The sequence below is a fragment of the Corythoichthys intestinalis genome, chromosome 2 (genome assembly GCF_030265065.1).
Source record: "Corythoichthys intestinalis isolate RoL2023-P3 chromosome 2, ASM3026506v1, whole genome shotgun sequence".
Lineage (NCBI taxonomy): Eukaryota > Metazoa > Chordata > Actinopteri > Syngnathiformes > Syngnathidae > Corythoichthys > Corythoichthys intestinalis.
The window spans coordinates 62,789,124-62,811,753 of record NC_080396.1 but is presented as its reverse complement, the minus strand read 5'-3'; the positions used below and the strand labels follow the sequence as shown (position 1 = coordinate 62,811,753).

At 38.9% G+C, this 22,630-nt stretch overlaps 2 protein-coding genes across 5 annotated transcripts; one reads left to right on the top strand and one right to left on the bottom strand.

Annotated features, from left to right (window-relative positions):
* The first annotated feature begins 222 nt into the window (after positions 1-222).
* On the top strand, positions 223-16,872 carry LOC130905892 (mucin-2-like). 2 transcript variants are annotated; one of them, XM_057819674.1, is made up of 5 exons: positions 223-584; positions 14,628-14,778; positions 14,863-14,955; positions 15,062-15,208; positions 15,310-16,872. In XM_057819674.1, exons 3-5 carry the CDS (start codon positions 14,904-14,906, stop codon positions 16,101-16,103), a joined length of 993 nt encoding a protein of 330 aa, XP_057675657.1. In that variant the 5' UTR covers positions 223-584; positions 14,628-14,778; positions 14,863-14,903; the 3' UTR covers positions 16,104-16,872. The 2 variants fall into 2 exon arrangements, with proteins under 2 accessions (XP_057675657.1, XP_057675652.1); XM_057819669.1 differs by lacking the exon at positions 14,863-14,955 and having other exon boundaries at positions 15,310-16,871.
* A 557-nt stretch (positions 16,873-17,429) lies between these two features.
* Positions 17,430-22,409, bottom strand: LOC130905871 (lamina-associated polypeptide 2, isoforms beta/gamma-like). 3 transcript variants are annotated; one of them, XM_057819624.1, is made up of 11 exons: positions 22,161-22,409; positions 19,495-19,603; positions 19,223-19,354; positions 19,106-19,152; positions 18,894-18,959; positions 18,662-18,817; positions 18,506-18,577; positions 18,348-18,427; positions 18,195-18,285; positions 17,992-18,047; positions 17,430-17,785 (listed from the first exon to the last, which is right to left on the bottom strand). In XM_057819624.1, exons 1-11 carry the CDS (start codon positions 22,299-22,301, stop codon positions 17,527-17,529), a joined length of 1,209 nt encoding a protein of 402 aa, XP_057675607.1. In that variant the 5' UTR covers positions 22,302-22,409; the 3' UTR covers positions 17,430-17,526. The 3 variants fall into 3 exon arrangements, with proteins under 3 accessions (XP_057675607.1, XP_057675616.1, XP_057675625.1); XM_057819633.1 differs by having other exon boundaries at positions 17,436-17,785; positions 19,495-19,600; positions 22,161-22,407; XM_057819642.1 differs by lacking the exon at positions 18,894-18,959 and having other exon boundaries at positions 17,437-17,785; positions 22,161-22,407.
* Positions 22,410-22,630: the final 221 nt, after the last annotated feature.

The following is a 22,630-nucleotide window of genomic DNA, read 5'->3' as shown; positions in this document are numbered from 1 at the left end:
TTCCATACCTTCAAAGATGCAGTAAATTAACCACATGCTTATATATAATTATATTTTTTTCGTCATCTATCTTAAACCAAAGCAACGTTAATACGGTTTGTTTTAAACCCACATGTTTGTAGATCCGCCAGGATTCAAAAAATTAAAGAGTATTTTAGTGGGGAAAATCACTTAAACATCATATCAATGGTTGTGACGCTTCTCTGGGGTAGTCTGGAGTCCCAGGCTATCTTTGGGGCACTTGTTATGATAATCTTTTTGCGGTTTACAAGATGGGGGCGTCACTTGTTACGGGGGCGTCACTGCTTATTTTCTATAGTTATTGTGCTTATAAATTATGATGGGCTAACTAGGTTGCTTCTGCAAAATTGTTGTACCTAAAATTTTGTGGGGAAACTGTCTAGCTTTCCGCACGACGCTGCGTTGGCGTTTATCGTTTTGGACTAGGTTTTAGCTGGAGACCGTGTGTAAGTGACTCATTACTAGTGACGCCCTCCCCTCATTATGAGTGACGCTTGCACGCCTCCATCTTGCAAGCTGCAGACAAACCCTTCACACGCAACATGGCGAATCGCAAGCAGCCTGTAAGTATACATTTATTTAATTTAATTAACGTGAATATACAACACACTTCTAAAATTGCGACGAATGCGTGGGCCAATGAGCAACACTTTTCAAAAGTTGACCAATTTCCTTAGTCTACCATTATTATCAAACTACACTAGGGTTGCCACCTTTCAGAAATAGAAATAAGGTACGCCCCCCACGCGCCTAAAGCCTTACGGCCGAAAAAAAGCGGCATCCCCAAAACTCCTAAAATGCATAGAAATGTATCTATTTTTAGATGAGAAAACTGTATTGTGCACTATTTGGGCATGGCGGTTTCCTTGCAGCAGATTGTTTTGTTTTTTTCTGCAGGTTAGTGAAAACGAAGTTGTGAAGATCGCAATGGCGTACCGCAAGCAACACGTCACTTCCGCTCATTAATATTCATTACATTAGCTACTGTTGCTAAGCAAGGACAAGCCATCGTTTGTCCCTAATAGGAAATGAATGGAAATCGTGTACGAAGGAGACGTTTACAGCGCTAAACCTACCAATTCTCTCCGAAAATGATGTGCCTGGTGCCAAATTGACTGGCATAGATGTGGAAGAACATAAAAATATTCAGTTAAAGAGATGGCTTTAGTGTCAAAGGCTGAAAAAGACGAAAGAAACGAGCCGACCTAAGCATAGCTTTAGCTTTTTTTTTATCGACGCGACTGACAATGACATTCTCCGGTTTCAACAAGCTATCCTTTACCATCAGCCCTGTCTTTCTTATATATCCTCTGGTTGTCCTACGTCTCTTACCGTTCTTAAGGGTTATTTAGTTAGCTTTGTGTAGCGATCGCAAATGCTACTCAGTGACAGCCAACGAACACTTTTAATTTTTTCATTGATAACACATCTTAATCCTATAATTTATTTACACTTCCCCCTTACTAAAGTTGTTTATATATATATATATATATTATGACTGTCAAACGATTAAAATTTTTAATCGAGTTAATTACAGCTTAAAAATTAATTAATCGTAATTAATCGCAATTAATCGCAATTCAAACCATCAATAAAATATGCCATATTTTTCTGTAAATTATATATATATTCTGTAAAATAAATTGTTGGAATGGAAAGATAAGACACAAGATGGATATATACATTCAACATACGGTACATAAGGACTGTAGTGGGCATTTCACTCTACTGTCATTTAAATCTGTCTATGCTGTCCTCACTCCGAAGCGTCTACTTTTTCCAAAGCTAGACAGCTAGTGAACGACGCCATAATAATCAGACTTCTTTCTTTTTCATCTGATTTATTAATAAAATGGCCTCAAACCATTGTCCTCTTTAGACCGTCGTAAAACTACAAAAAAAAAAGTACACAAACATTGCTTTAGCAACAACGTTGGCTTAGCACGCTATACAGGTTCACTAAACATAAACAAAAAGCGTCTCATACAAAAAATATAACATTTCGCTTACTAACATAATATTTACAATTCAGTGACATGCGGTCAGGGGAGGCAGGTGAGGCAGAGCCTCACCTGTCATCATGACAAAAAAGATAATTATAGCATCAAATTTATATTAATATTTGTCCATTGCTCTTAATGTATGACTCATTTCAAACATTTTTTATAGTCAAAATCGCTGAATTTGCCCATTTCCTGTTCAAATAACGAAATGAAACGAGAGGTGCGGCAGCAACGAGTAAAGCCTCACCTCTGATTGCGCAATCCATAACAAACTGGGTTGATACTAGCAGTGCAACGGTTTGCGGTTCAAAACCGAACCGTACGGTTCGCCCTGTACGGTTCAATACGCCTTTATGAACCGCGCCTTTTTGGTTTTGCAATTACAGTAATTTATTCCGAACGCTTGTGGAATGAATAGGGATGGGAATCGAAATCCGATTCCAATTTGGAACCGGTTCCGAGTGTTTCGAGGCCTCGACATCACAATGAAAAAGCCTTAACGATCTCTTTAACGATTCCTAAAGACGCATATTGCGTCGTGACGTGTCTTGTTGTCCAGACGCATCAAACTAGCATGGCGCCAAGAACCACTCGGTCCAAAGTTTGACTACACTTCACCAGGAAAGAGTGTGAAATGAAAGGTTACGACGGGTAAGCACGAGCATTGCAGCCATAAACATAACAATGACAGCACGTAGGTTCAAACGCTCGAAAGTGTGTCTTCACTTCACGAGGAAAAATTACAACAAAGCGACTTGCAGTCATTGCAAGGTGGAGATAACTGCATTGGGAGGGAATACGACTGCGCTGTCCTCACAGAGAGGCTAAGGCTCAGTTCTGGCTATACAGCTAGCTAAACTCCCAAATGACGATGTAGAAGACGTTGGTATAATTTGCTGACTTTATTCAACCATCACTTGAAGAGTGAAACTAAGAATAGAAATGAAACAAATCAATTTCGTCCCCAATAACAAACAGGTTTGCATCAACGTAAATCAGCGATGATTAGCTGCTAATAACAGTATGGTTAGCATTCGTTCGCTAGCATTAACACATCGTTCAAACCACTACACAACTGGATTTAAGTGTCCGATCGCGAGTGGAAACACAACAACAACAACACAAAATATGATACATACAGGCGTTGCCTCTGTAGATATTAACATTAACAAAGAACGTAGGCTTGTAGAAGTGTTTCCCTCTCTCACTTCGCTCGCTCACTCGCTTGGATGCGGCATTTCTTCGGGTGCCAAAACTGCGGCCCGCGGCCCAAATACGGCCCGCCTCCACATTTGGTCCGGCCATTTTGAATTTTTTTTTTTACCTCAATCGTGTTATTTATTTCCTGGCCTTTTTCCTTGAAGAATTCAGAGAGGGTTATTTGGTTATTATCTATTTAATTAATAGTGTTTTTATTATTAAGTATTATTATTATATTATTATTTTTATTTTATTTACTTTCATTCCGTGAAGAATCCAGAAAGGGTTATTTGATTGTGGCTTTCTGAAAAACAATAATTTTTTACATTTATGCACTTCTGCAATCGTCACACTTTTTCTGTTACAAACTGACCCCGACCCCTCATCAGAGAAGGGAAAAGTTATGTGGCTCTCACAGGAAAAAGTTTGGGGACTCCTGCTTTAACACATATTGCCAAAGGCAGAACAACAACCTTTCTGCCAATATATACCAATTTTTTTTATTTCTATTAGATAAATGTTTCAGTAAAATGTTACACATTCTTGTGTATTTGCCACTTATTGCCACAGTTAACATTGAGGCTTTGGGCCTCTTTTGATCTTGTTATGAGTTTGTAAGGTTGGGAGTTCTGATTAAACAAACTCGATGCCAATCAAAACGTTTGTTCTTCTTTTTCCCCAAATTAGAATCGATAAGAGAATCGATAAAGAATTGAATCGTTAAGAAATATCGATAATGGAATTGGAATCGGAAAAATCCTATCAATTCCCATCCCTAGGAATGAATTGGTCAAACTCTGTGTGCCTGTGTGTGACGTGAAGCGCAGCTGTGGAGAAATTCCCGCCCCGCGAGTAAATGTCCAATCGCTGTCAAGCACCTGTGTAATAGGAGCCGAGTAACGCCCTCTCTCGCTTACGAGCGAGGTGAAAGTGAAACAAGAAAGAAAACAATAAAAGTTATGGCGAGCGGAGGAGTCGACAGACCAAATTTTGAGGAAGCAACGTCTTCTTTCAAATCTGCGGTGTGGCAACATTTCGGTTTCCCCGTGGACTACAATGCAGACGGGGAGAAAATATTGAAAAAAAGAAAAGAAAAAGAAAAAAAAAAACAATTTGCAAGCATTGCTCAGCGCTTGTTCCCTATGCTAACGGCAACACTTCTAACATGACTCAGCACCTCAGGCGGCATCACTCACAGACATCGCTTTCTCAGAGCAGGACAACCCCGAAGATGACACCAGTGAAAACACACGGGTCTATAGAAGAGGCGTTCCAAAAGCCTTACAATATCAGGTCAGAAAAACACAAGAAAATAACCCACGCAGTGGGGATGTGCATTGCAAAAGACATGCAACCATATTCCGTGGTTGAAGATGCGGGCTTCGTTTATTTAATTGCAACGCTTGACCCGCGTTATATTGTTCCCTCGCGGACATATTTCGCGAACAACATAATCCCCGACATTTATGAAATGGCACGCAAAGCCATCGAAGATGATTTCGCGAAAGCACATAGTTTCGCCCTGACCGCTGATAGTTGGACGTCCCGTGCTACAGAGTGCTACTACCTAACTGCGACGGTCCACTATAATTCATACCTGTCAGGTTGTACGGTCTTGTCGTAATTTGTACAAGTGAGCACTGATTTTTAAATGTGTACGCCGTACGTTACGTTCAAAATATGCACGTTTTTCTCGCATTGCGGTTTTTTTTCATCCGTTTGGATTTGGTCACCGTTTCTGCAAGGAGCCAATGTTCGTTAATACTTGAATGACGCGAGAAAAGTCAGACACGGAGAGGGCAGTGTGTTTGTTGAGACGCTGTAGCAAACGCGATGCTAGGCTACGCCTGACTTTAGCCGACATCATACAATCTACGCCTAGATAACTCATGCATATAGAACTACATGCGAAATGACACTCGGTAGCGTTAGTAAACAGCCGCCATTTTAGAGCAGTAAACTTCTCAGAAAGGCTCTGTTGTAGTAAACCTTCCGAGCGAACCTAAGCCACTTTTTATCCAAAATACTCCTAAATCGGCAAAATCTTGACTTGAGTCTATCTTTAAAGGATGAAACAGTTTTAAAATTTTCACATGTCGAAAGTAGACAGAAGGGAACTAAGGCAAAAACGGGAGCAATTTTATCACATTTAACGGTTGATTCACAACATTAAATGACCTCCAAACATAGCAAAGGTTACTATGTTTTTGGGTTTGTTTGTTGTTTTTTTTAATGAAAAAAAAACATGAAAGGTATCACCAGTTATTTTGCCAAGTAACTTTTTTACTACTGTGTGTGTATTTCAGTAGTCAGTCACTACACTTGCCAAAGAGCTAAGAGGCATTTTAACAGTCGAAAATGTTTACATTTTAAGTGTTATTTCATTTTTTTTAAAGCAAAATAAAGGCAGTTTAAAAAAAAAAAAAAAAAAAGGAAAACGCAAACCGAAACCAAACCGAAACCGTGATCCAAAACCGAGGTTCAAACCGAACCGTGGGCTAACTGAACCGTTGCACCCCTAGTTGATACATGGAATTGGAGCATGCTGGTTGCCGTACATCTGCATGTCGCCATCATAATGTTTCCAGATACGTTTATTTGACCTGATTTTCCAAAGTCTGGCTAATGTCTTTAACCCTTAAAGTTTAATGTTTGTCAGCGACATATTTAGTTTTGCTGATGGGAAATAAAACCGCAGTGAAAAGGCACAGGTTGCGGCATATAGTACTCTGCCGCACTGAAAGGGGGCGTACGTGAAACTGGACTTTCTGTCAAAAGTGGACGCGATTAACAACACCGGAGCTAAAAGGTTTGCTTCAAACTACGGGACAGAAGATAACTCGCACTTTTCAAACGGACTGGTACACCCGAAAAGACATTCGAAAAATCGCCTTTGCTGCTTTTCCTGCCTTTTCTTCTCAACTTGTGCCAATGTCTGGACTAACCCGAGATATTGTGACATTAAAAAACTACCACGAAGCCTTAGCAAACATGAGAGCTCGACCACTCACATTTAAAGCCTGATTGCTTTCAAAACTTTTGGAAGCTCAAGGATCGATTTGGCTTTGACGAACAGCGGAAGCTCAACAGTAGCATCCACAACGCCCAAGGTAAAGGAAAACCGAAAGAGTTTGAAAGACCTCATTAATGCAACCTGCATCCTAGCTAAACAGGAGTTAACTTTTCGTGGTAACGATGAGCGTGTAAGCTCTTCTAAACGTGGCATATATATAGAACATGGTTTTGCTGAGAAAGATGAAAGGTTAACTAGACATTTGGACACATCCACTGTGTTTTCTGGCTTATCAAATAGAACACAGAACGATCTAATTGAAGCAATCCTCTCCATTGAGGCGGAGAGATTTTTTTAAAGTAAAGGAAAATAAGGACGACTTTTACAAAAAGGGCGTAGGTTTGCATAGGGACGGTAGGGACATAACACTACCAACTTTTCAGGATGCTAAAATTGTCCCCACCAACTTTTAAGCAACCTTACCTTTTTTGCTTGATATAATGTTCAGTTATATAGAGAATTTAGATCTTTCAATAGTTCCATATGTTGTAAGGATAGAATTGACCCTACCATTATTAAGTGAATTATTTTCATTATGTTTATGTTTGCTAATATAAACCAGACATTCATTCAGGAAGTTTTCAAAATGTTTCTTTAGTATTCTTTGAAAACAAAGGTTTGAATCGAACAGTGTATCATCTGAACCAATGCACGTAAAAGTTATTTTCAGTAGATAAGGATTTATTTTGCATTGATCATTTTTGCCTATTAATTAATTAGGTTCATATACATGAGAAATGTGGCCCTTTGCCCCCTTCATCCAATCTGTTTGGTCTTATTAATGTCCCGTCCCCAGCAAAAAAATGTACCTACATGCAGGTTATGCTGTTATATCGTCCCTATGAATGTTGAGACCAAACCTATGCCCTTCCAAAGTAATGGCGGTTTTTGTGGTGAAGGACAGGCGCAAGACCACAAACAGTTTTCATTTCAATCTTATAAAAAAAAATTAAAAAATTTAAAAAAAAGCTTAGACTAAGAAAAATACAATAGAATATTTAAAAACTAAATTTTGGACTTAAATAAAATATCCTTTGTTTTTCTTTTCACACTTTTTGTTTAGCAATCTGTAATAAATTGATTAAAGTATCAGAATTAAAAGTTTTAAAAACAACTGAATATTTCACTAAAGGTCAGAATTGAATTCTGTGGTTTTGTACACCACTCTTTACTCTCATTTATGTTGCATGAATTATAGAATTGCGACGACCAACACATTGAGGGTGTAGAGCAAATGCATGTTATTTTCTTACTTTTACGTATCGATAATATGTACCGTGTGCGCGTGTTTTGTGAAGAATGCTGATGAGATATGAAATAACCAGTAGCCAATTGAATAAGCTACCCTTTTTGGTTTATATATTTGGAAATCTGACACTAAAGGAGTCAGTGCCTCACCAACCATGAACCTTACCGCACGTCACTGATGTACATTATTTACAACAACCATACTTACGGACAAATCTTGTCCAAGGATCATATAGGCACAACATTACAACGTAGGCGTCAGCTCGAGACGTCGTGCAGCCATATTGAATTGGCAAGACAACAATAAACCATGTCGCAAAGCGACCACAAGAGTTCGCTGTTAGACAGCACAAAAAGCCTTGCTGTAAAACTTACCAAAAGGCAGAAGACTGTCTGAGTGGGACATGTGCGTTAATTGCGTCAAATATTTTAACGTGATTAATTAAAAAAATTAATTACCGCGCGTTAACGCGATAATTTTGACAGCCCTAATATATATATATATATATATATATATAACAGAAACAGTAACAGTGGCAGTCAGATACCATTGTAATTTTTTTCAGGTCATTCATTGTCAGACAGAAGCAGTACGGCATAACGTTACGCTAAAAAAATTAAGTAAAAATATAAAAATGGCTTACCTCTTTGTCCTCTGAAAGACCATGCCAACCCAACATAATGTTTACTGCATATGAAACGTGAATGGATTCGCCGAGCTGGTGTTAAAGTCCGCGCAAGTTGATTCGGTCTTCACATTTTTTCCTCCCGAGTTTTTGGTTTCCGGGAACGTATGAAGAAAACATCCTTCATGGTCGTAATGTCTAGAGTCGTTTCTACAAGTTCCAAAAAAGCAATGCGTGATCGGCATGTTCGTTTTTGAAAGATTACCGGCAAAAAGTAGCACTTTTTTCGTTGGGTCTATGCGAGGGCGGGTCTATAATGTCCCACTTCGGTTTTACTTCCGCTTTACGATGCGACGTCACGGTCTAAAAATAGCCTGCGTGCGGTACGGCATTAACATTTGTGTTGTCGGCACTGAATCCGGTCACGTGATCCATTGACAAGGCAATTTCTTAAAGAGCATACGACAGGAGAAAAAAAGTCTTTAATAGCATTATTATGTGAATTAGAATCATATTTTGAGACGATTCGACTATATAAAACAATTTAGCAAAGCGCAGATGACTAGAAATTAGTGTTTTAATCTGTCGGTTAGCCACGCCTACCATTATAGGGCTCTCGCGTCCCCAACAGGTGGGTGACGTCAGCGGGAGACTGGGCTCATCGGTTTTACGATTCAGCAACTATTATTTTTATCCAAGTATTTTTCCCCAATAGCTAAATAAATGGCTTGAGAAGGACCAGTCAGCCCGTCGAGGGGGAACTATTCACAACGAGGAAAACGCGACGAAGAGAGCTGCAAAATATCATTGTTTCTGTCTCTTTACTTCAACATTTTTACAGGATATTCTTTTTATCCAAGTATTTTCCCCAATTGCTAAATAAATGGCATGGTCATGACAAATAACAGTCTTGTGCTAAATGGAATATGAAATAATAAAAATGAACTTATTCAGGACGACATGGCAAAATTACTCCATAATGGTCGAAACTGTCGACTTCACCTTTACTGTAGGGTTGCCACCTTTCAGAATTAGAAATAAGGGACGCCCCCGTCGCGCCCAAAGCCTTACGGACGAAAAATAGGGGCATCCACAAAACTCCTAAAATGCATAGAAATGTATGTATTTTTAGATGCGAAAACTGTATTGTGCACTATGTGGGCATGGCAGTTTCCTTGCAGCAGACTGTTTTGTTTTTTTCTGCAGGTTAGTGAAAACGAAGTTATGGATATCGTAATTAACAATTGTGTTGTTGGCACTGAATCCGGTCTCGTGATCCATTGACAAGCAAAATTTCTTAAGGGAATGTTGCAGGAGAGTTACAATTCCAGCAGCTGACTCCTCTGCATTCTCTATGAAGTCCAGCATTTTGTTGGTGACCCCAGACTCTGGACTGAAGTACTGGACAGCAAGGGGAAATATCTTCCTGCTCAATTTATTCGAGGCATCGGTCTGTATGGCGAATGGGATGGGTGACGTTAAGATCTTGAGCACATCACCCACTGCCTTTGAACCCAGGACTTGTTTCAACAATGCCTCTTGCGTGTCCACAGTCAACACTATTGTAGCTCTGGCCACGTTTTACTGTGTGGTATACCTGTGTTACCTCAGCTGCAGTAATTTAGAAGGTAGGCGTGCGATGATGTCAAATTATTGCTTTAATTTTGGTATCACAATTAGTCAATCAATAGATAGTATATATTCGCAATAGGACTATTTATTCAGTGTTTATTTGCTGTTAATCTATTAGGAATAATTCCAAATGAGGAGCATTAGTTAGCATAACAAAATAAGATGTTCTTTATGGGCACATGAATCCATTCCATAGTGATTGATAATAAATGCATGTTTAAAAAAAAAAAAAATCAACATTCCTGAAAATAACCATAGTGGCAACTGAAATAGCCTAGCTATGCTCCTATCAATGCAAGTTGTATTAAGGTAAATATAAATATAGCCTATATTTTGTCCATATACAAGAGCATAATAACATACCAAATCAAGCTCAGGGGATGTTTCAGGTACAAAGAATTATGACGAAGGCTCTTCTGGGATCTTATATTCTGTTTGTGGAGGTCCCCTGCAGCATGCTGTTTTACACCTCCGTGAGACACAGCAAAAACTTTCCTGCCTGCCTTGCAGTTCGCTTAATAATCATCATCAGTGACTCTATCGAGCCACGGGTTACCCTCTTCCCACTCCAGTCTATCTTTTGGAGTCGTTTCCCCTTTTGAGGATGAGGTGGGGTGTCCTGAGCTGTTGCTGTTGAAGAAGACATCTTTGTTTTGAAAACGTGTGGGTGGTGCACTGAGCAGAGCGAGCGAGATAACTAGGCAACGAACCCAGAAGTGGAGCGCAGTGCAGGGCAGACAGCAGCGGGCAGGCAGATAACTATCTTGCTGTCTTTAATATCTCCTGCCCTTTTCGTTCATTATTGTTGGCTCAGTGGTCACTCATGAGTACTGGTGCACAATAATTATTGGTCCGATAATTATCGGTCCGATAATAGGAATTATGATGTCATCCCAATAAATCCAATAACATTATTAATAGGACCGATAATACTGTATGTACTGTGCTGTGCTACACCCCAGTATGGGAAATCAGTTGACCATTTGCGGGGCATTGCTGCCACCTGCCGGTCAGAATAATTCGCTGCATCTATTTTTTGTTTCGCTCACAAGCTCATTCACTTACACCGTGCGGTGTCTAGCGGTAGCATTGACAATCGTGAATGCTTTCCGCCTCGGAAATATGTCTAAGTATTTAATGTTTACTATAACACATGGATGTGCAATATATGTTTACCTCTGTGGTGAAGGGTCATATGTACAGAACTAGTGATGCACGATAATGCATTTTTCAGCCGATACCGATAACCGATAATTTCCTCCTCGTTCCAACCGATAACCGATAATGTCAAGCCGATAATTTTATTAAAGATTTATGTAAAATTTTAAAGTATACACAAGAGAAAATATTGCTGTGCAAAAATAATATTGCTCTTTTTTTTTCAACATCAAATGTGAATGAACAAGTAGTAGTAGTAGTAAATTCCAACATCTAAATAAAGACAGATTGTCTGACATTGTGTAATGGTAAACTTTTGGCAACAATTACTTACAGAGTAAATACATAAATTGCACAAAAATGGCTTTAAAAGTATGCCATTCCTAAAGTATAACATTACTACACAGCAAAAACACAGCTCCTTAAGACTAGTTAAAGTCCCTTGTTTTCAGTGTAAATCTATTGGAAATAAGTTAAATTAACTGCCAGCACTTCAAGTATATTTCACTCAGATTTCTTGAAGAAAAATGGCCAGCTGAAAATAAGATTAACAGCCTTATTTTAAGCAATAAATTATCATACATAATCCTTAAAAAAAAACAAAAAAAACTTGTCAGAAATGTTCTTTATTCAAGAATATGTATGGTTCAAAACATTATTTGAAAGCAATTTTTTCTTGATTTAGGTGAAAATGACCTTATTTTTTTAGATGTTTGGGCTTAATAAGAACAAATTGCAATATTTAGTTCAAGTAAGTGGAATAATCTGGCGCATTCAACTAGTCTTCAACACTCAAACAAGATGGGGAAAATTATTTGACTATATTTAAGAAGAATGATCTGATTAAGACGTCATAAATTTAAAGCGTACTGAATGCATTACTGACTGGATGACTTCTTTGTGTGGTGTGGTGCATTTTACAATTATCAACTAACCACTGTGCCGTCATGATAAACATGCTTTGTTGACATCACTTGTGTAAATGTCCGTGGTAAAACTGATGTGATCGGCATGTCTTTCACGAAGAATCGTGGTCGTATAAACTGCATTATTTTTTCATCCAGGGGTTTGGCTATCGGCTCATTTCGGGAATTTCCTCCCGCCTGTGCCCTTCAGTCCGCCCGGCTGCCGAATTAGCACCCGCGCCAGGCCTCTGTCTTGAACCGGAGTGGCGGCAGCAGCTAAGTTTGTACCGGATATCCGCCCGCCCCGGCCGGCTCGCTGCGGCGCATTCGGTGCATGGCTCTGCTCTCATTCTCTGCCCGCCTAGGGCGAGGCGGCAGCCTGCCGGACCGGCGGGATCCGTCGGAAGACAGCTACTTGTCGACTATCTGTCTCGTGAGGTGTTTAGCCATAGATGGGAGTTTACCACCCACTTTGGGCTGCTTTCCCAAACAACCCGACTCCGGGAGGGCCGCAGCGTCTCTGTATCGTCACAAGCCCCGTAGCTTCCTTTATAGTTTATTTGTGTTTACAATAGCTTTAGCATTCGCGCTAGCAGCAGCCTCGTATTCGTTCCAAAAATCATTGTGATGCAGTTTGAAATGGCTGCTGGGTTAGTGCTAGTGGTGTTCAATGAGGACGCTTTCTTTACGCCACGTGGAACTGTTTTGTAGATGGCGAGAGCGTCGTTTATTTCATTTCACACACGGGAAAAGCAACGCACGCTAGTGAGAGCGCCTCAACACTGATGTGTCACACCGCCTCCTCTATGACGCCGTACTCCTAAACCGCTCCTTCCACAGGGGCTTCAGAGAGGGGAGGGGTTGAGCAGGCCGCAGAGGAGAAGTGGGGAGAAAACTGCTTGGTTGCGCACATTTGGAAGCTAAATCAAGTATATAATTATCGGATTGCATTATCGGTTGATTTTTTAAAAATCTGTATTATCTGTGTGACGTCAAAATTGCCATTATCGGCCGATAATTATCGGTAACCGATATTATCGTGTATCTTTAATATATATATATATATATGTGTATATATATAAAAGATGAACGATAATATTGGTTACCGATAATTTTTGGCCGATAATGGCAATTATGTCGTCACACAGATAGTCCAGATTTTAAAAAATTCCACCGATAATGCTCTCTGATAATTATATACTGCATTTAGCATACAAATGTTATAAGTTAGTAAGTTACTGAGAGGCCTTTTGGTTATTGATTGGCTTGCTGTCCTAACCTGTCTCCCAGGTTAAGAAAGTTGTTCCATGGACCAAGACCACAACAGTCTCCTCTCCTGTAGCACCAAATATTTTTATTTGATGACAAAGCACAATACCTGTTGGGTTTATGTTTTAGTTCAGTGCTCATTATTGAGGAAACACATCTTCAATTATATTGACTAATTGATTGTGATTGACTCAAATTATATTTATTTGAAAAAATAAATTTTGGCACTTTATTTGAAGTCAAGACTATTCTTGTCTTTGTTTTGTTCATAATAATGTTCATGTCATTATGAAAAATCTGGGCAAAAATCTATGTTGAATCCACCACTATTTTTTTTTTTTTTTTAACCTCCAGGTGTTCAAAAACTTATATATTTATTATTGGTTATCGGTATCGGCTTTGAGGAGCAGGATGTTATCGATATCGGTATCGGTTTTAAAAAATGGATATCGTGCACCCCTACTCATGAGCGCAGGTGTGTGTTTGTGTGTGACAGACGATCATGGGCTGGGCGCACCGCCGCCCGCCACTAACCGCCGCCGCAGCCGCGGGTTGTGCGGGGTCGCCCCATGGGACAATTGTGAAATACGGAATAAACAGAATTCCCAATTACGGAACAATTCCGTATTTCAAGGGACAGGTGGCAAGCCTAAACTACATATGGACGAGGCTGAACTGATCTGTATGTGTACTTGTTGGCCTACAATACTGTAGTGACATGGAGGGGGAAAAGTATAAGAATTTTTTGTTTGCATTGTACAAGCCCCACATAAACATTGATGGTCCTTTTTATTTCATTCAAAAAATTCCAACTAGAAATGAAGTTATCAAGGAAAATGTGAAATATTTGGCCCATTTTTTTTGTGATCAATTGTAGTGGATTCTTAATGTTTTAAGACACATCTCTGTCAATTTGTTTTCTTCAAATCAAATGTTCAGTAGCTTCACATACAAGACATTTGACCGACAACTTGACCTTTGACAAAATTTCGGGACAGTCCTTGTACAAGCCAATATGGCAAGGTGTGGCATTATGGCATCATCAAAGCAACTTAGTAGCAACATAGTTCATATACAAGTAACATAAGATCTCAACATCAACCTAACAGGTGAAAAATCAAATCTGTTATTTTTTTTTCATCATCCATCATCACAGTGAAAAGTCCCCCAAGTGACAACAAGTGACCTAAACTTACCACAGAGTCTTTGAGCTTAGCAGTTGTGGTTTCACCATGTTGTTAGCTTCAAAACAAAAGACTCTGGCCTATTTACAACCAATTTTATGTGAGGTAAAACAAAAAGGTGACATATACACGGCTGCAGATGTGTATCGAGACATCATTACTGTAAAGCATAATATAGTTTTTACAAACAAAAAAAGAGCAATATTTTTTGTCCTATACAAATGCAAACCAGTGTTCAGACATTTGACACTTGTAGATATTGATACAATTGTTTGTCTGCAAAAATGAAGTCTTCCTTTTGTTCTCAGCTTCATCTAACTATCGTAAAAGAAGGATGCCGACCAGAACCCATCATTGAAGGGTCTCTACATATATGCAGCATTTGTTTGAAGAGAGGAGAGCGTGCAAATATTCTGGCACATATCCAAACACATGACAATAAGGCCATTAGACATGAAGGTATGTTTAGTTTGATGTACTAAATAATCCATATAGATTTTGTCGATTGATTGAATTTGTTTATTTCGAATATTCAATACATAGGTACCAATAATCGGTGACAATAATCAAAAGAAGAACAAAATATGACTATTCGAAAAGGAGAAGACTCATTGACTCATTTATTTTCTATTTATGGTAAACAACGTATAACAATATAAAAAGGAATGTTCATTTAGAACAGTGAAATTACAATAATATATCTCCATAAGTACTTTACAAATTAATTTCTCATTGTTTGCAGGCTACAAGATATTCCGATGTAATGGTCGATGTTTGCATTCCGGTCATTACCATTGCTGCTACTGTTCGAAGGTTATAGGGAGGTTAAGTACGTTTTTGAACCATCTTAAGAAATGCAAATGTACACCCCAGAATATCACTGCTCCAGGTATTTATGCTTTTATGTTTTTCAATTTTTAGATATGACATTATTTCTTCCAGCTATCGCGGCTAAAAAATGTCCTATTGTTTCTAAACCCAATATTGCAGCCTCCATCATACCCGCGTCGCCCAGTCACACACTACTTCCTGCTGCAGGTTCCACCATGTCTGCGGCGCCAAGTTGCACACCTGTACCAACTGCAGCCTCCATCCAATCTTCATCCTGTGCGAACGCACTAATGACTGCTCTGGCCTCCACCATATCTCTGTCACCCAACGGCACACCTATACCCATTGCAGCCTCTTCCAAATTTTCATCCCTTACCAACGCACCACTGACTACTCTGGGCTCCACAATATCTGTGTTGCCCAGTGGCACACCTGTGCCCACTGCAGCCTCCACCATATCTTCTTCATCCACCACCACACCAGTGCTTGCTGTAGCCTTGCCCATATCTGTGTCATATAATTTTTATTGTTTTTCACATCCAAAAGATCCTTCTGTCTCTCAACCCAATATTGCAGCCTCCACTGAAACTTCGTCACACACTAACACACCAGAGCCTACTGCAGCGTCCACCAAATCTGCATCGCCCAGTGGCACACCTGCACCCACTGCAGCCTCCACCGAATCTTCATCCCCCACTAATGCACCGCTGACTGCTCCGGCGTCACCCAGTAGCCCAATGGACTCAGGCCAATCTCCAACCAAAGCGGACACACTAGCTAATGGTAGAAAGCCCAAATTACTCAAATCAAAGCCCCAAAAAGTTGCATGCGCATTCTGTAATATGATTATCTCTAAAAAAAACATGAAAGTACACATTCAGAGACGGCATTCATCATCCCTTGATATTATTGCCCACGATCTTCTATCTGAATGTGTGGAAATTGGGATATGATTTTGGGATTCTATGTAAAATCTTCATTCTTGCTGTTCTGAAAGATGGTGATTACCTAATCCAAACCTCTGACCTGCACAATCTGAGTGATTAACAGAGCAATCATTCCACTTTTGCTGGTTAAATAAGTTAAATGGAGTGAAATTTCTCCTTAGGTCAGGAAAATATACAGGATTACCTCAGTGCCTGCATTTAGTGCCTTGAAATACAGGGTTTAGACAAAATAATGGAAACACTATAAAAAAAAATCAACAAAAACTAAATATTGTGTAGGTCCGCCTTTTCGGCAATTACAGCCTCAATTCTCCGAGGTATTGATTCATACAGCTTGTGAATTGTTTCAAAGGGAAGCCGTTCTTCAGTTATAATGTCCTTTAACCCTTTTAGAGACGATAGCAATGGAACTCGACCTCTTAATTGAGTCTCTAACACTGACCATAAATGCTTAATGTTGAGGTCTGGGGATTGTGCCGGCCATACGCGATGCTCAACTTCAGTTGAAGGTTCATCATGCCATTCTTTAACGATTATGTTCAATGATTATGGTGCAGAAATGTTTCCATTATTTTGTCCAATCCCTGTATTAGAAAATAGTAAAAGGGCTTTTGGGGAAGGGGAAAAACAAGTTCTTGGTATCTCGTGGGAGATGTTGCGGTAACAACTATTTCCTTGTATCTTATGCAGAATAAAATATGGTTTTGATTTTTTGTGTGTTTATGGATATCGGAACAAAAACCATGTATATTCCAGAGTAGACAACCTACACAAATGTCACACGTAAAAGGCTTTTGCAGGGGGAAAAAACCCCACAAGCGTTATTGTTGCACTTACCACAGAAATTTGTCTAAGTGTGGGATGCCACATTTTCGAATAATTTACAAAACAAGCCGCATTAAGGTTTCTGGCAGCAGCTTTACTCTTGTTGTGGAAATTAGCTACCAGCCACCATTCGTCAAGGTGATTTTCTGTAATATGAATTTTAAATATTGAGATTCTCCTCAGTTCAATGATCGGCTGACACAGTACGAGGTGCAATAGGACAAGGCATTTAATACGGTGATGCTTATGTAATATCAAAATTAACTAAGGACAAATCATTTCCCCCAATATACATTAAAACTTCAAAATGATTGCATTTTGAAAAGATTATCTCTAGACCCTGCTATCGATGTTTTCAGGTCCTTATTTTTGACACCTAATTTTAACTGAAACATACTTTGTGCATTCAGGTTTTGTAATTACTTTATTAATTGCAGATACACACACACACACACGCACACACACACACACACACACACGCACGCACACACACACACACACACACACCAACAATGCAGCAAATCATCTTTATTGAAACATTGCACATTTAAAACGTTTGAACACAACAGGAACTTAACAGAAACCTTAAGCATTTACCAAGGTCTTAAGACACTTTAGTACCATTGATGAAACCTTTCATTGCATTATACACCACAGCCAAAAGTGGAGTCAATGGCTCGCTTTCAACAATAGCAAAGAGCAGAAAGGCAACTATTAAAAACATCACAAACTGGATGTAAACTGGGACCATTTGTTGGTCCATTTCTCTTCTCCCCATACTGGTGGGGTGAAATGTAGATTTTTTGTTGTTAAACTGTATGGGCCTTCCTGCTGCACCCTTGATGGGCCTCCGACAAGTGACACTATAATAAAGAGAATAAATTTTTGACAGGATAACTGTAAAAGAAGTAAAATGCAAAAGTTTCTAAACCAAAAACTTTTAGAACAATAGTTCACGCAAAAAAAAAAAAAGGTAAATTAGACATATGCATGCTTTCTGAAGTTTAGAGAAGGTCAAATGAAAATAAACAACTAAAGACTGCAGTCTCTCCCAGTTATCTGTCCTTACTTTATCACTGTGCGTGCAGCCTGTATGTTATGTACCCAGTCATCTTTCGTAAGCTCCTGGAGAAGCAAAAAGATACAATTAGTTGTTTACAGAATGCCCAAAAGCAGAGATAAGATAAATGAGGTTGAATCAATTCATGCAAAAAGATTCAAACACAAGCCAACAGCGTGTTCTTGCTAGTTGAAGACAAAGTAACACCATACAGAAGTGTGCATCTTTGTTTCCCAGTTAGAAAAGGACCGTTCGGGAGCGAACCATTGAGAATGCCTCATATCCACCTCATCCATGGCCAACAAAAAAAAAAAAACGATAACAGACTGCATGTTTCACTTCAAATGGAATGTTGACTGCTGACCCCATTAGATTGAGTTGAAGACTCGGGTACATCGTTTTCCATCGATTCACTCTCTGCAATTGGAGACATCTTTTTTTCCATCTGATTCACAAAAAAAATTAAATAAATTGAGCACAATTCTTAACACCCACACCCCTCAAAAGGCAAACCCCACCTTACCTTTTCAACCATTTCAGTGATGCTAAAGTTCTCTGAAGAACATTTTGAATCTTGCACTGATTTATGAGAGACCTGTTACATAGAAGGGGAATGCCAATATTTTTGTATTTAACAGGTTAAAGTAAGGAAGCCAAGTACATGCCCATTGAGATGTACCTTTGATTCAAATTCTGAGTGTTTCTTAAATGACAATGGTTCACTTTTGTCATTAGGTATTGTAAAGACGCCTTCAGACTGCATTGATTTAGCACATTTCTCCAAAGATGGATTGTGAGAAAGATTGGCATCACTTGAGGTGCAGGCTACAGAACGCTGCAAAACAGGCAAGACTCAAATCAGATTAGACAAAATAGAAGAGTTTAATTGGGCCTGTAAAATATGAAAAGACCATTCTGGATGAAAGTATAAAACACTGCTGGTAAACGTGTCCATTTCGAAAGGGCACATGCTCCTCCTGTGGAAAAAAGTAGTTAGCCACAACCCTTTGATGCAGTCATTACCACAGCTGTATCAATACACATTTCTAAGATGTATGAGGGGAGGGGGGCAACATACTGCCCAATGCCCCAAAAACAAAATTCGTGTCAAACTTTGCCTCACCTCATTGCGTTTTTGCACGTCAATCTCTTCATCTCCCCGTTTTGCCTCTTCAAAATATACAGAAAACAGAGGTCATTGAGCAATTCCAGATGGTAAACATTAGAAGTCATTCATTACCTGATTCATCATCGCCAACGCTCCAATCATTGTATTCGTCAGAAGAAATTACAATGGTCTCTACAACTTTTGGGGCGCCACGTTTAGCCTGGAGCCTTCTCAGCTTTCTCTCGTACAAGGACCTGGTGGAGCCTCGCATTCACAAACATTCTTATTGCAATTTATGTTATATGCAGAAAAATATTAAACAAATGAGAAGTCAGAGTTCATACCAAAGTGAGTTTTCCATCTATGATTCAAGAATTCATGCGAGTCAAATAACTCCACCTTACCCACTATTGGCCCAGCTTTGATGCCATACTCGAGCAATTTTGCCATGAGGTCATCATCTGTCAGCATACTGTAATAGTGTTTCTCTCCATCTCCTGGCTTCTCCGCCTGCTAAACAGAGTGTGTGAGCTTTTACGACTTATATAATGTGAATCGAAATGAGTTCATCTTACTACCTCGAAAAAAACTAAGCAGCAGTTTGGAAAGCATTCTAGGCCAACATTGGTAAATAATAAACATGTTTGATTATTACTGTTACGGATCAAACAATTCAAAATCAAGTTTGGTCAAGCCACACAGAATCCAAATTTAAAAATGAATTTCTGGAAGGCAGGCTTTCATGAAAAGAAATAAAAATCCACCACGGTGGGTGGACCACCAAGTTGAAATGTATTTTAGACAACATTCACTAAACTACAGTATAATTTGGGAGGCCTGATTTGCATTGATGTCCACTGAAAGCTTTGTGACGTGGTCATTTCATGTAATTGACACATACCTGTCAACCCAAGGCCAATGGCAATCTTACAAATAGTGATGTATGCCCTTACAAATTGGTGACTAATCTTACAACATTGTATATAGCGTGCAATATGAAACAAAAGTAAAACTAAATTTTTAAAATAATATGAATTTATTGGTAATATTGTATCATATAGCCTGGTGCAATCAAAGAACAATATCTTCAGCTACATAATGATTACCAAAATTTAACTGACTTTTGTTATAATTGTATGTAGCACTTTTGACAATTTCTATCATGTCTTGATGGCTGCACATCATGGCACTTCAGCTCGCAATTCAGTTTGACTTAAGGTAGCTCGTGTGTCCAATTATAAATTAAAAAGGTCAATTGATAAAATTAACTTACCTATGCAATCTTTGAGTCAGGGAACATTTCTTTTGCTAATTCTGAGAAGTGATCAGCAATATTTGCAGAAAAATTGTGTTCGGCAACAAATTGGCAGAATAAAATTTCCGCTTTCGTCACTTTTCATTCTGCAGACGTCCTCTTTATGACCAGTGTTGTTAATCTTACTTTTAAAAAGTAATTAATTACAGTTACAAACTACTTCTCCCAAAAAGTAATTGAGTTAGTTTCTCAGTTACCTGAATGTAAGAGTAATTAGTTACTTAGCAATATAACTGGTGTTACCTTTCATGTTTTTTTCCCCCCATTTAAAAAAAAAAAAAAAAAAAAAAAAAAAAAAAAAAACCAGTAAATTTTGCTGTCTTTGGAAATCATTTAATGTTGTGAATCAACTGTTAAAGTTGTTCAAATTGCTATCGTTTTTGCATTAGTTCCCTTCTGTCTACTTTCGACATGTTAAAGTTTTAAAACTGTCATCATTTAAAGATAGATCCAGTTAAGATTTTGCCGATTTAGGAGTATTTTAGATAAAAAGTTACTTAAGTTCGCTAGGAAGGTTCACTACAACAGAGCCTTTCTGAGAAGTCTACTGCTTCAAAATGGCGGCTGTTTATTAACGCCGCCGTCTGTCATTTCGGATGTAGTTCCATAAGCATGTGATATCTAGGCATAGATTGTAGGCTGTCGGCTACAGTCAGGAAATATTGGAGCCACCTAGCCTAGCATCGCGTTTGCTAAAGCGTCACAACAAACACTCTTCTCTCTCAGTGTCTCTGACTTTTCTTGCGTCATTCAACCAACGTAGTAACGCATCGTAACGCATATTGTCTCATTGCCGAAACGGTGACAAAATCCGAACGGAGAAAAAAAACGTAATGCACGAAAAACGTACGGCGTACACATTTAAAAAGCAGTGCTCACTTGTACAAATTCCGCCGAAACCGTACAACGTGACAGGTATGCTGACATCACCCCCCAAATCCTGGTACACTGCATATTTTACGTAGGATTTTATAAATATTACATAATCTGTAGATAATTAAATAAATTAATTCTTACCCTTTTGCCACATTAAGGTGCATATTAAAAGTAAACTCAAGAACCTAGACCCTCTAAACTTAACTGGTGCTTTTGAATGAAGGTTAGTAGGGGCAAAGTTGAGGGTATGTTTAATTAATATCCATTTCATATTGGTATTGTTAGACTTTTATCATCTTAATTGTTTGGACTGTCACAAGACTATTAGTGCATCTCTGGCAATGCAATGCCACATAATTGGCCTGCAAAGGTCTCGAGGATCATATGAATACTCAAAGTTTATGAGTCAAAGACAAAGCAGAGGAATAAGTAATGTCTATGGCAAGCCAAAGGCTTGCTTTTAGTTACTGTATTTTTTTGTCATTCTGTTGTTCACTGTCCAATTTTTAAATGTTAATAAGAACAGTGAAGTTCTGTGTTCATATAAAAGACGGTCATATGCTTTATTTTACTTCATCGTTGTCCATTTTATTTAGTTTTCACCAAGTCACATTTCAGTAACTATTAATTGATTGCTTTATGCAGTCCACTGAGGAAAAACAAAGCCTGATGGTGCCAAGCAAATAATGTTCAGTACAGATTTAAAAACATTTCACTTGTTACGTGTAGTCTATACAGTACTTCAAGTCCGTATTCTAAACTGTTAATTTTTTAAAATTAATTATTTACACAGTAGCCTATGCCATTATTAAATCTTGTCAATGAATAAGTACGGTACTGGAAATTAACAGGACAACGAAGACCCAAGCAAACACCTACGGTCCCATGGTGTTCATCCTCCTCGCTAGATAAAGCAGCTATGGTCCTCTGGTAGACATGTCTCTGGGGGATGTAATCTGGTTCAGCTAGCTCATTGGTGCGCCAGGAGTTGACAGCAGGGTGTTTCCTTAACACTGGCATTTCAAACAAAATAGCAGTCCAGCAGGATAGATGTTAAAATGTGAACAGCAGCACTCCTCTTTGACCTTTCTCATTCCACAACAGCTGTGACTGATAACTTGATTGACAGCTGATTTAAAATGCAGGCCATTGTTAACAAAGTAAAAAAGTGTAAAGGGGTCTACATAATGTTCGGAAACTATGGATATAATGCACCAAAGGCAAAGCTGTAAGATGGTCAGTAGCGTGTACTGTAGTTTTTTTCCAGTTAGAACGACTTCCTCCTGCACTCCAAAAGCATGCACTGCAAGTTTATTGAAGACTCCAAGTTGTTCATAGGTGTGAATGTC

What these genes read in the sequence shown, in the direction of transcription:
- LOC130905892 (XM_057819669.1), top strand. Translation starts at nt 564, where the DNA reads ATGGCGAATCGCAAGCAGCCT. An exon ending in TAAGGCCATTAGACATGAAG is followed by an intron (nt 14,779 to 15,061) that starts GTATGTTTAGTT and finishes CATTGTTTGCAG; the next exon opens with GCTACAAGATATTCCGATGT. An exon ending in CCAGAATATCACTGCTCCAG is followed by an intron (nt 15,209 to 15,309) that starts GTATTTATGCTT and finishes CCAATATTGCAG; the next exon opens with CCTCCATCATACCCGCGTCG.
- LOC130905871 (XM_057819624.1), bottom strand. Translation starts at nt 22,301, where the DNA reads ATGCCAGTGTTAAGGAAACACCCTGCTGTCAACTCCTGGCGCACCAAT. An exon ending in TCACTGAAATGGTTGAAAAG is followed by an intron (nt 18,428 to 18,505) that starts GTAAGGTGGGGT and finishes TTTGTGAATCAG; the next exon opens with ATGGAAAAAAAGATGTCTCC. An exon ending in AAACAAAGATGCACACTTCT is followed by an intron (nt 18,048 to 18,194) that starts GTATGGTGTTAC and finishes TTGCTTCTCCAG; the next exon opens with GAGCTTACGAAAGATGACTG.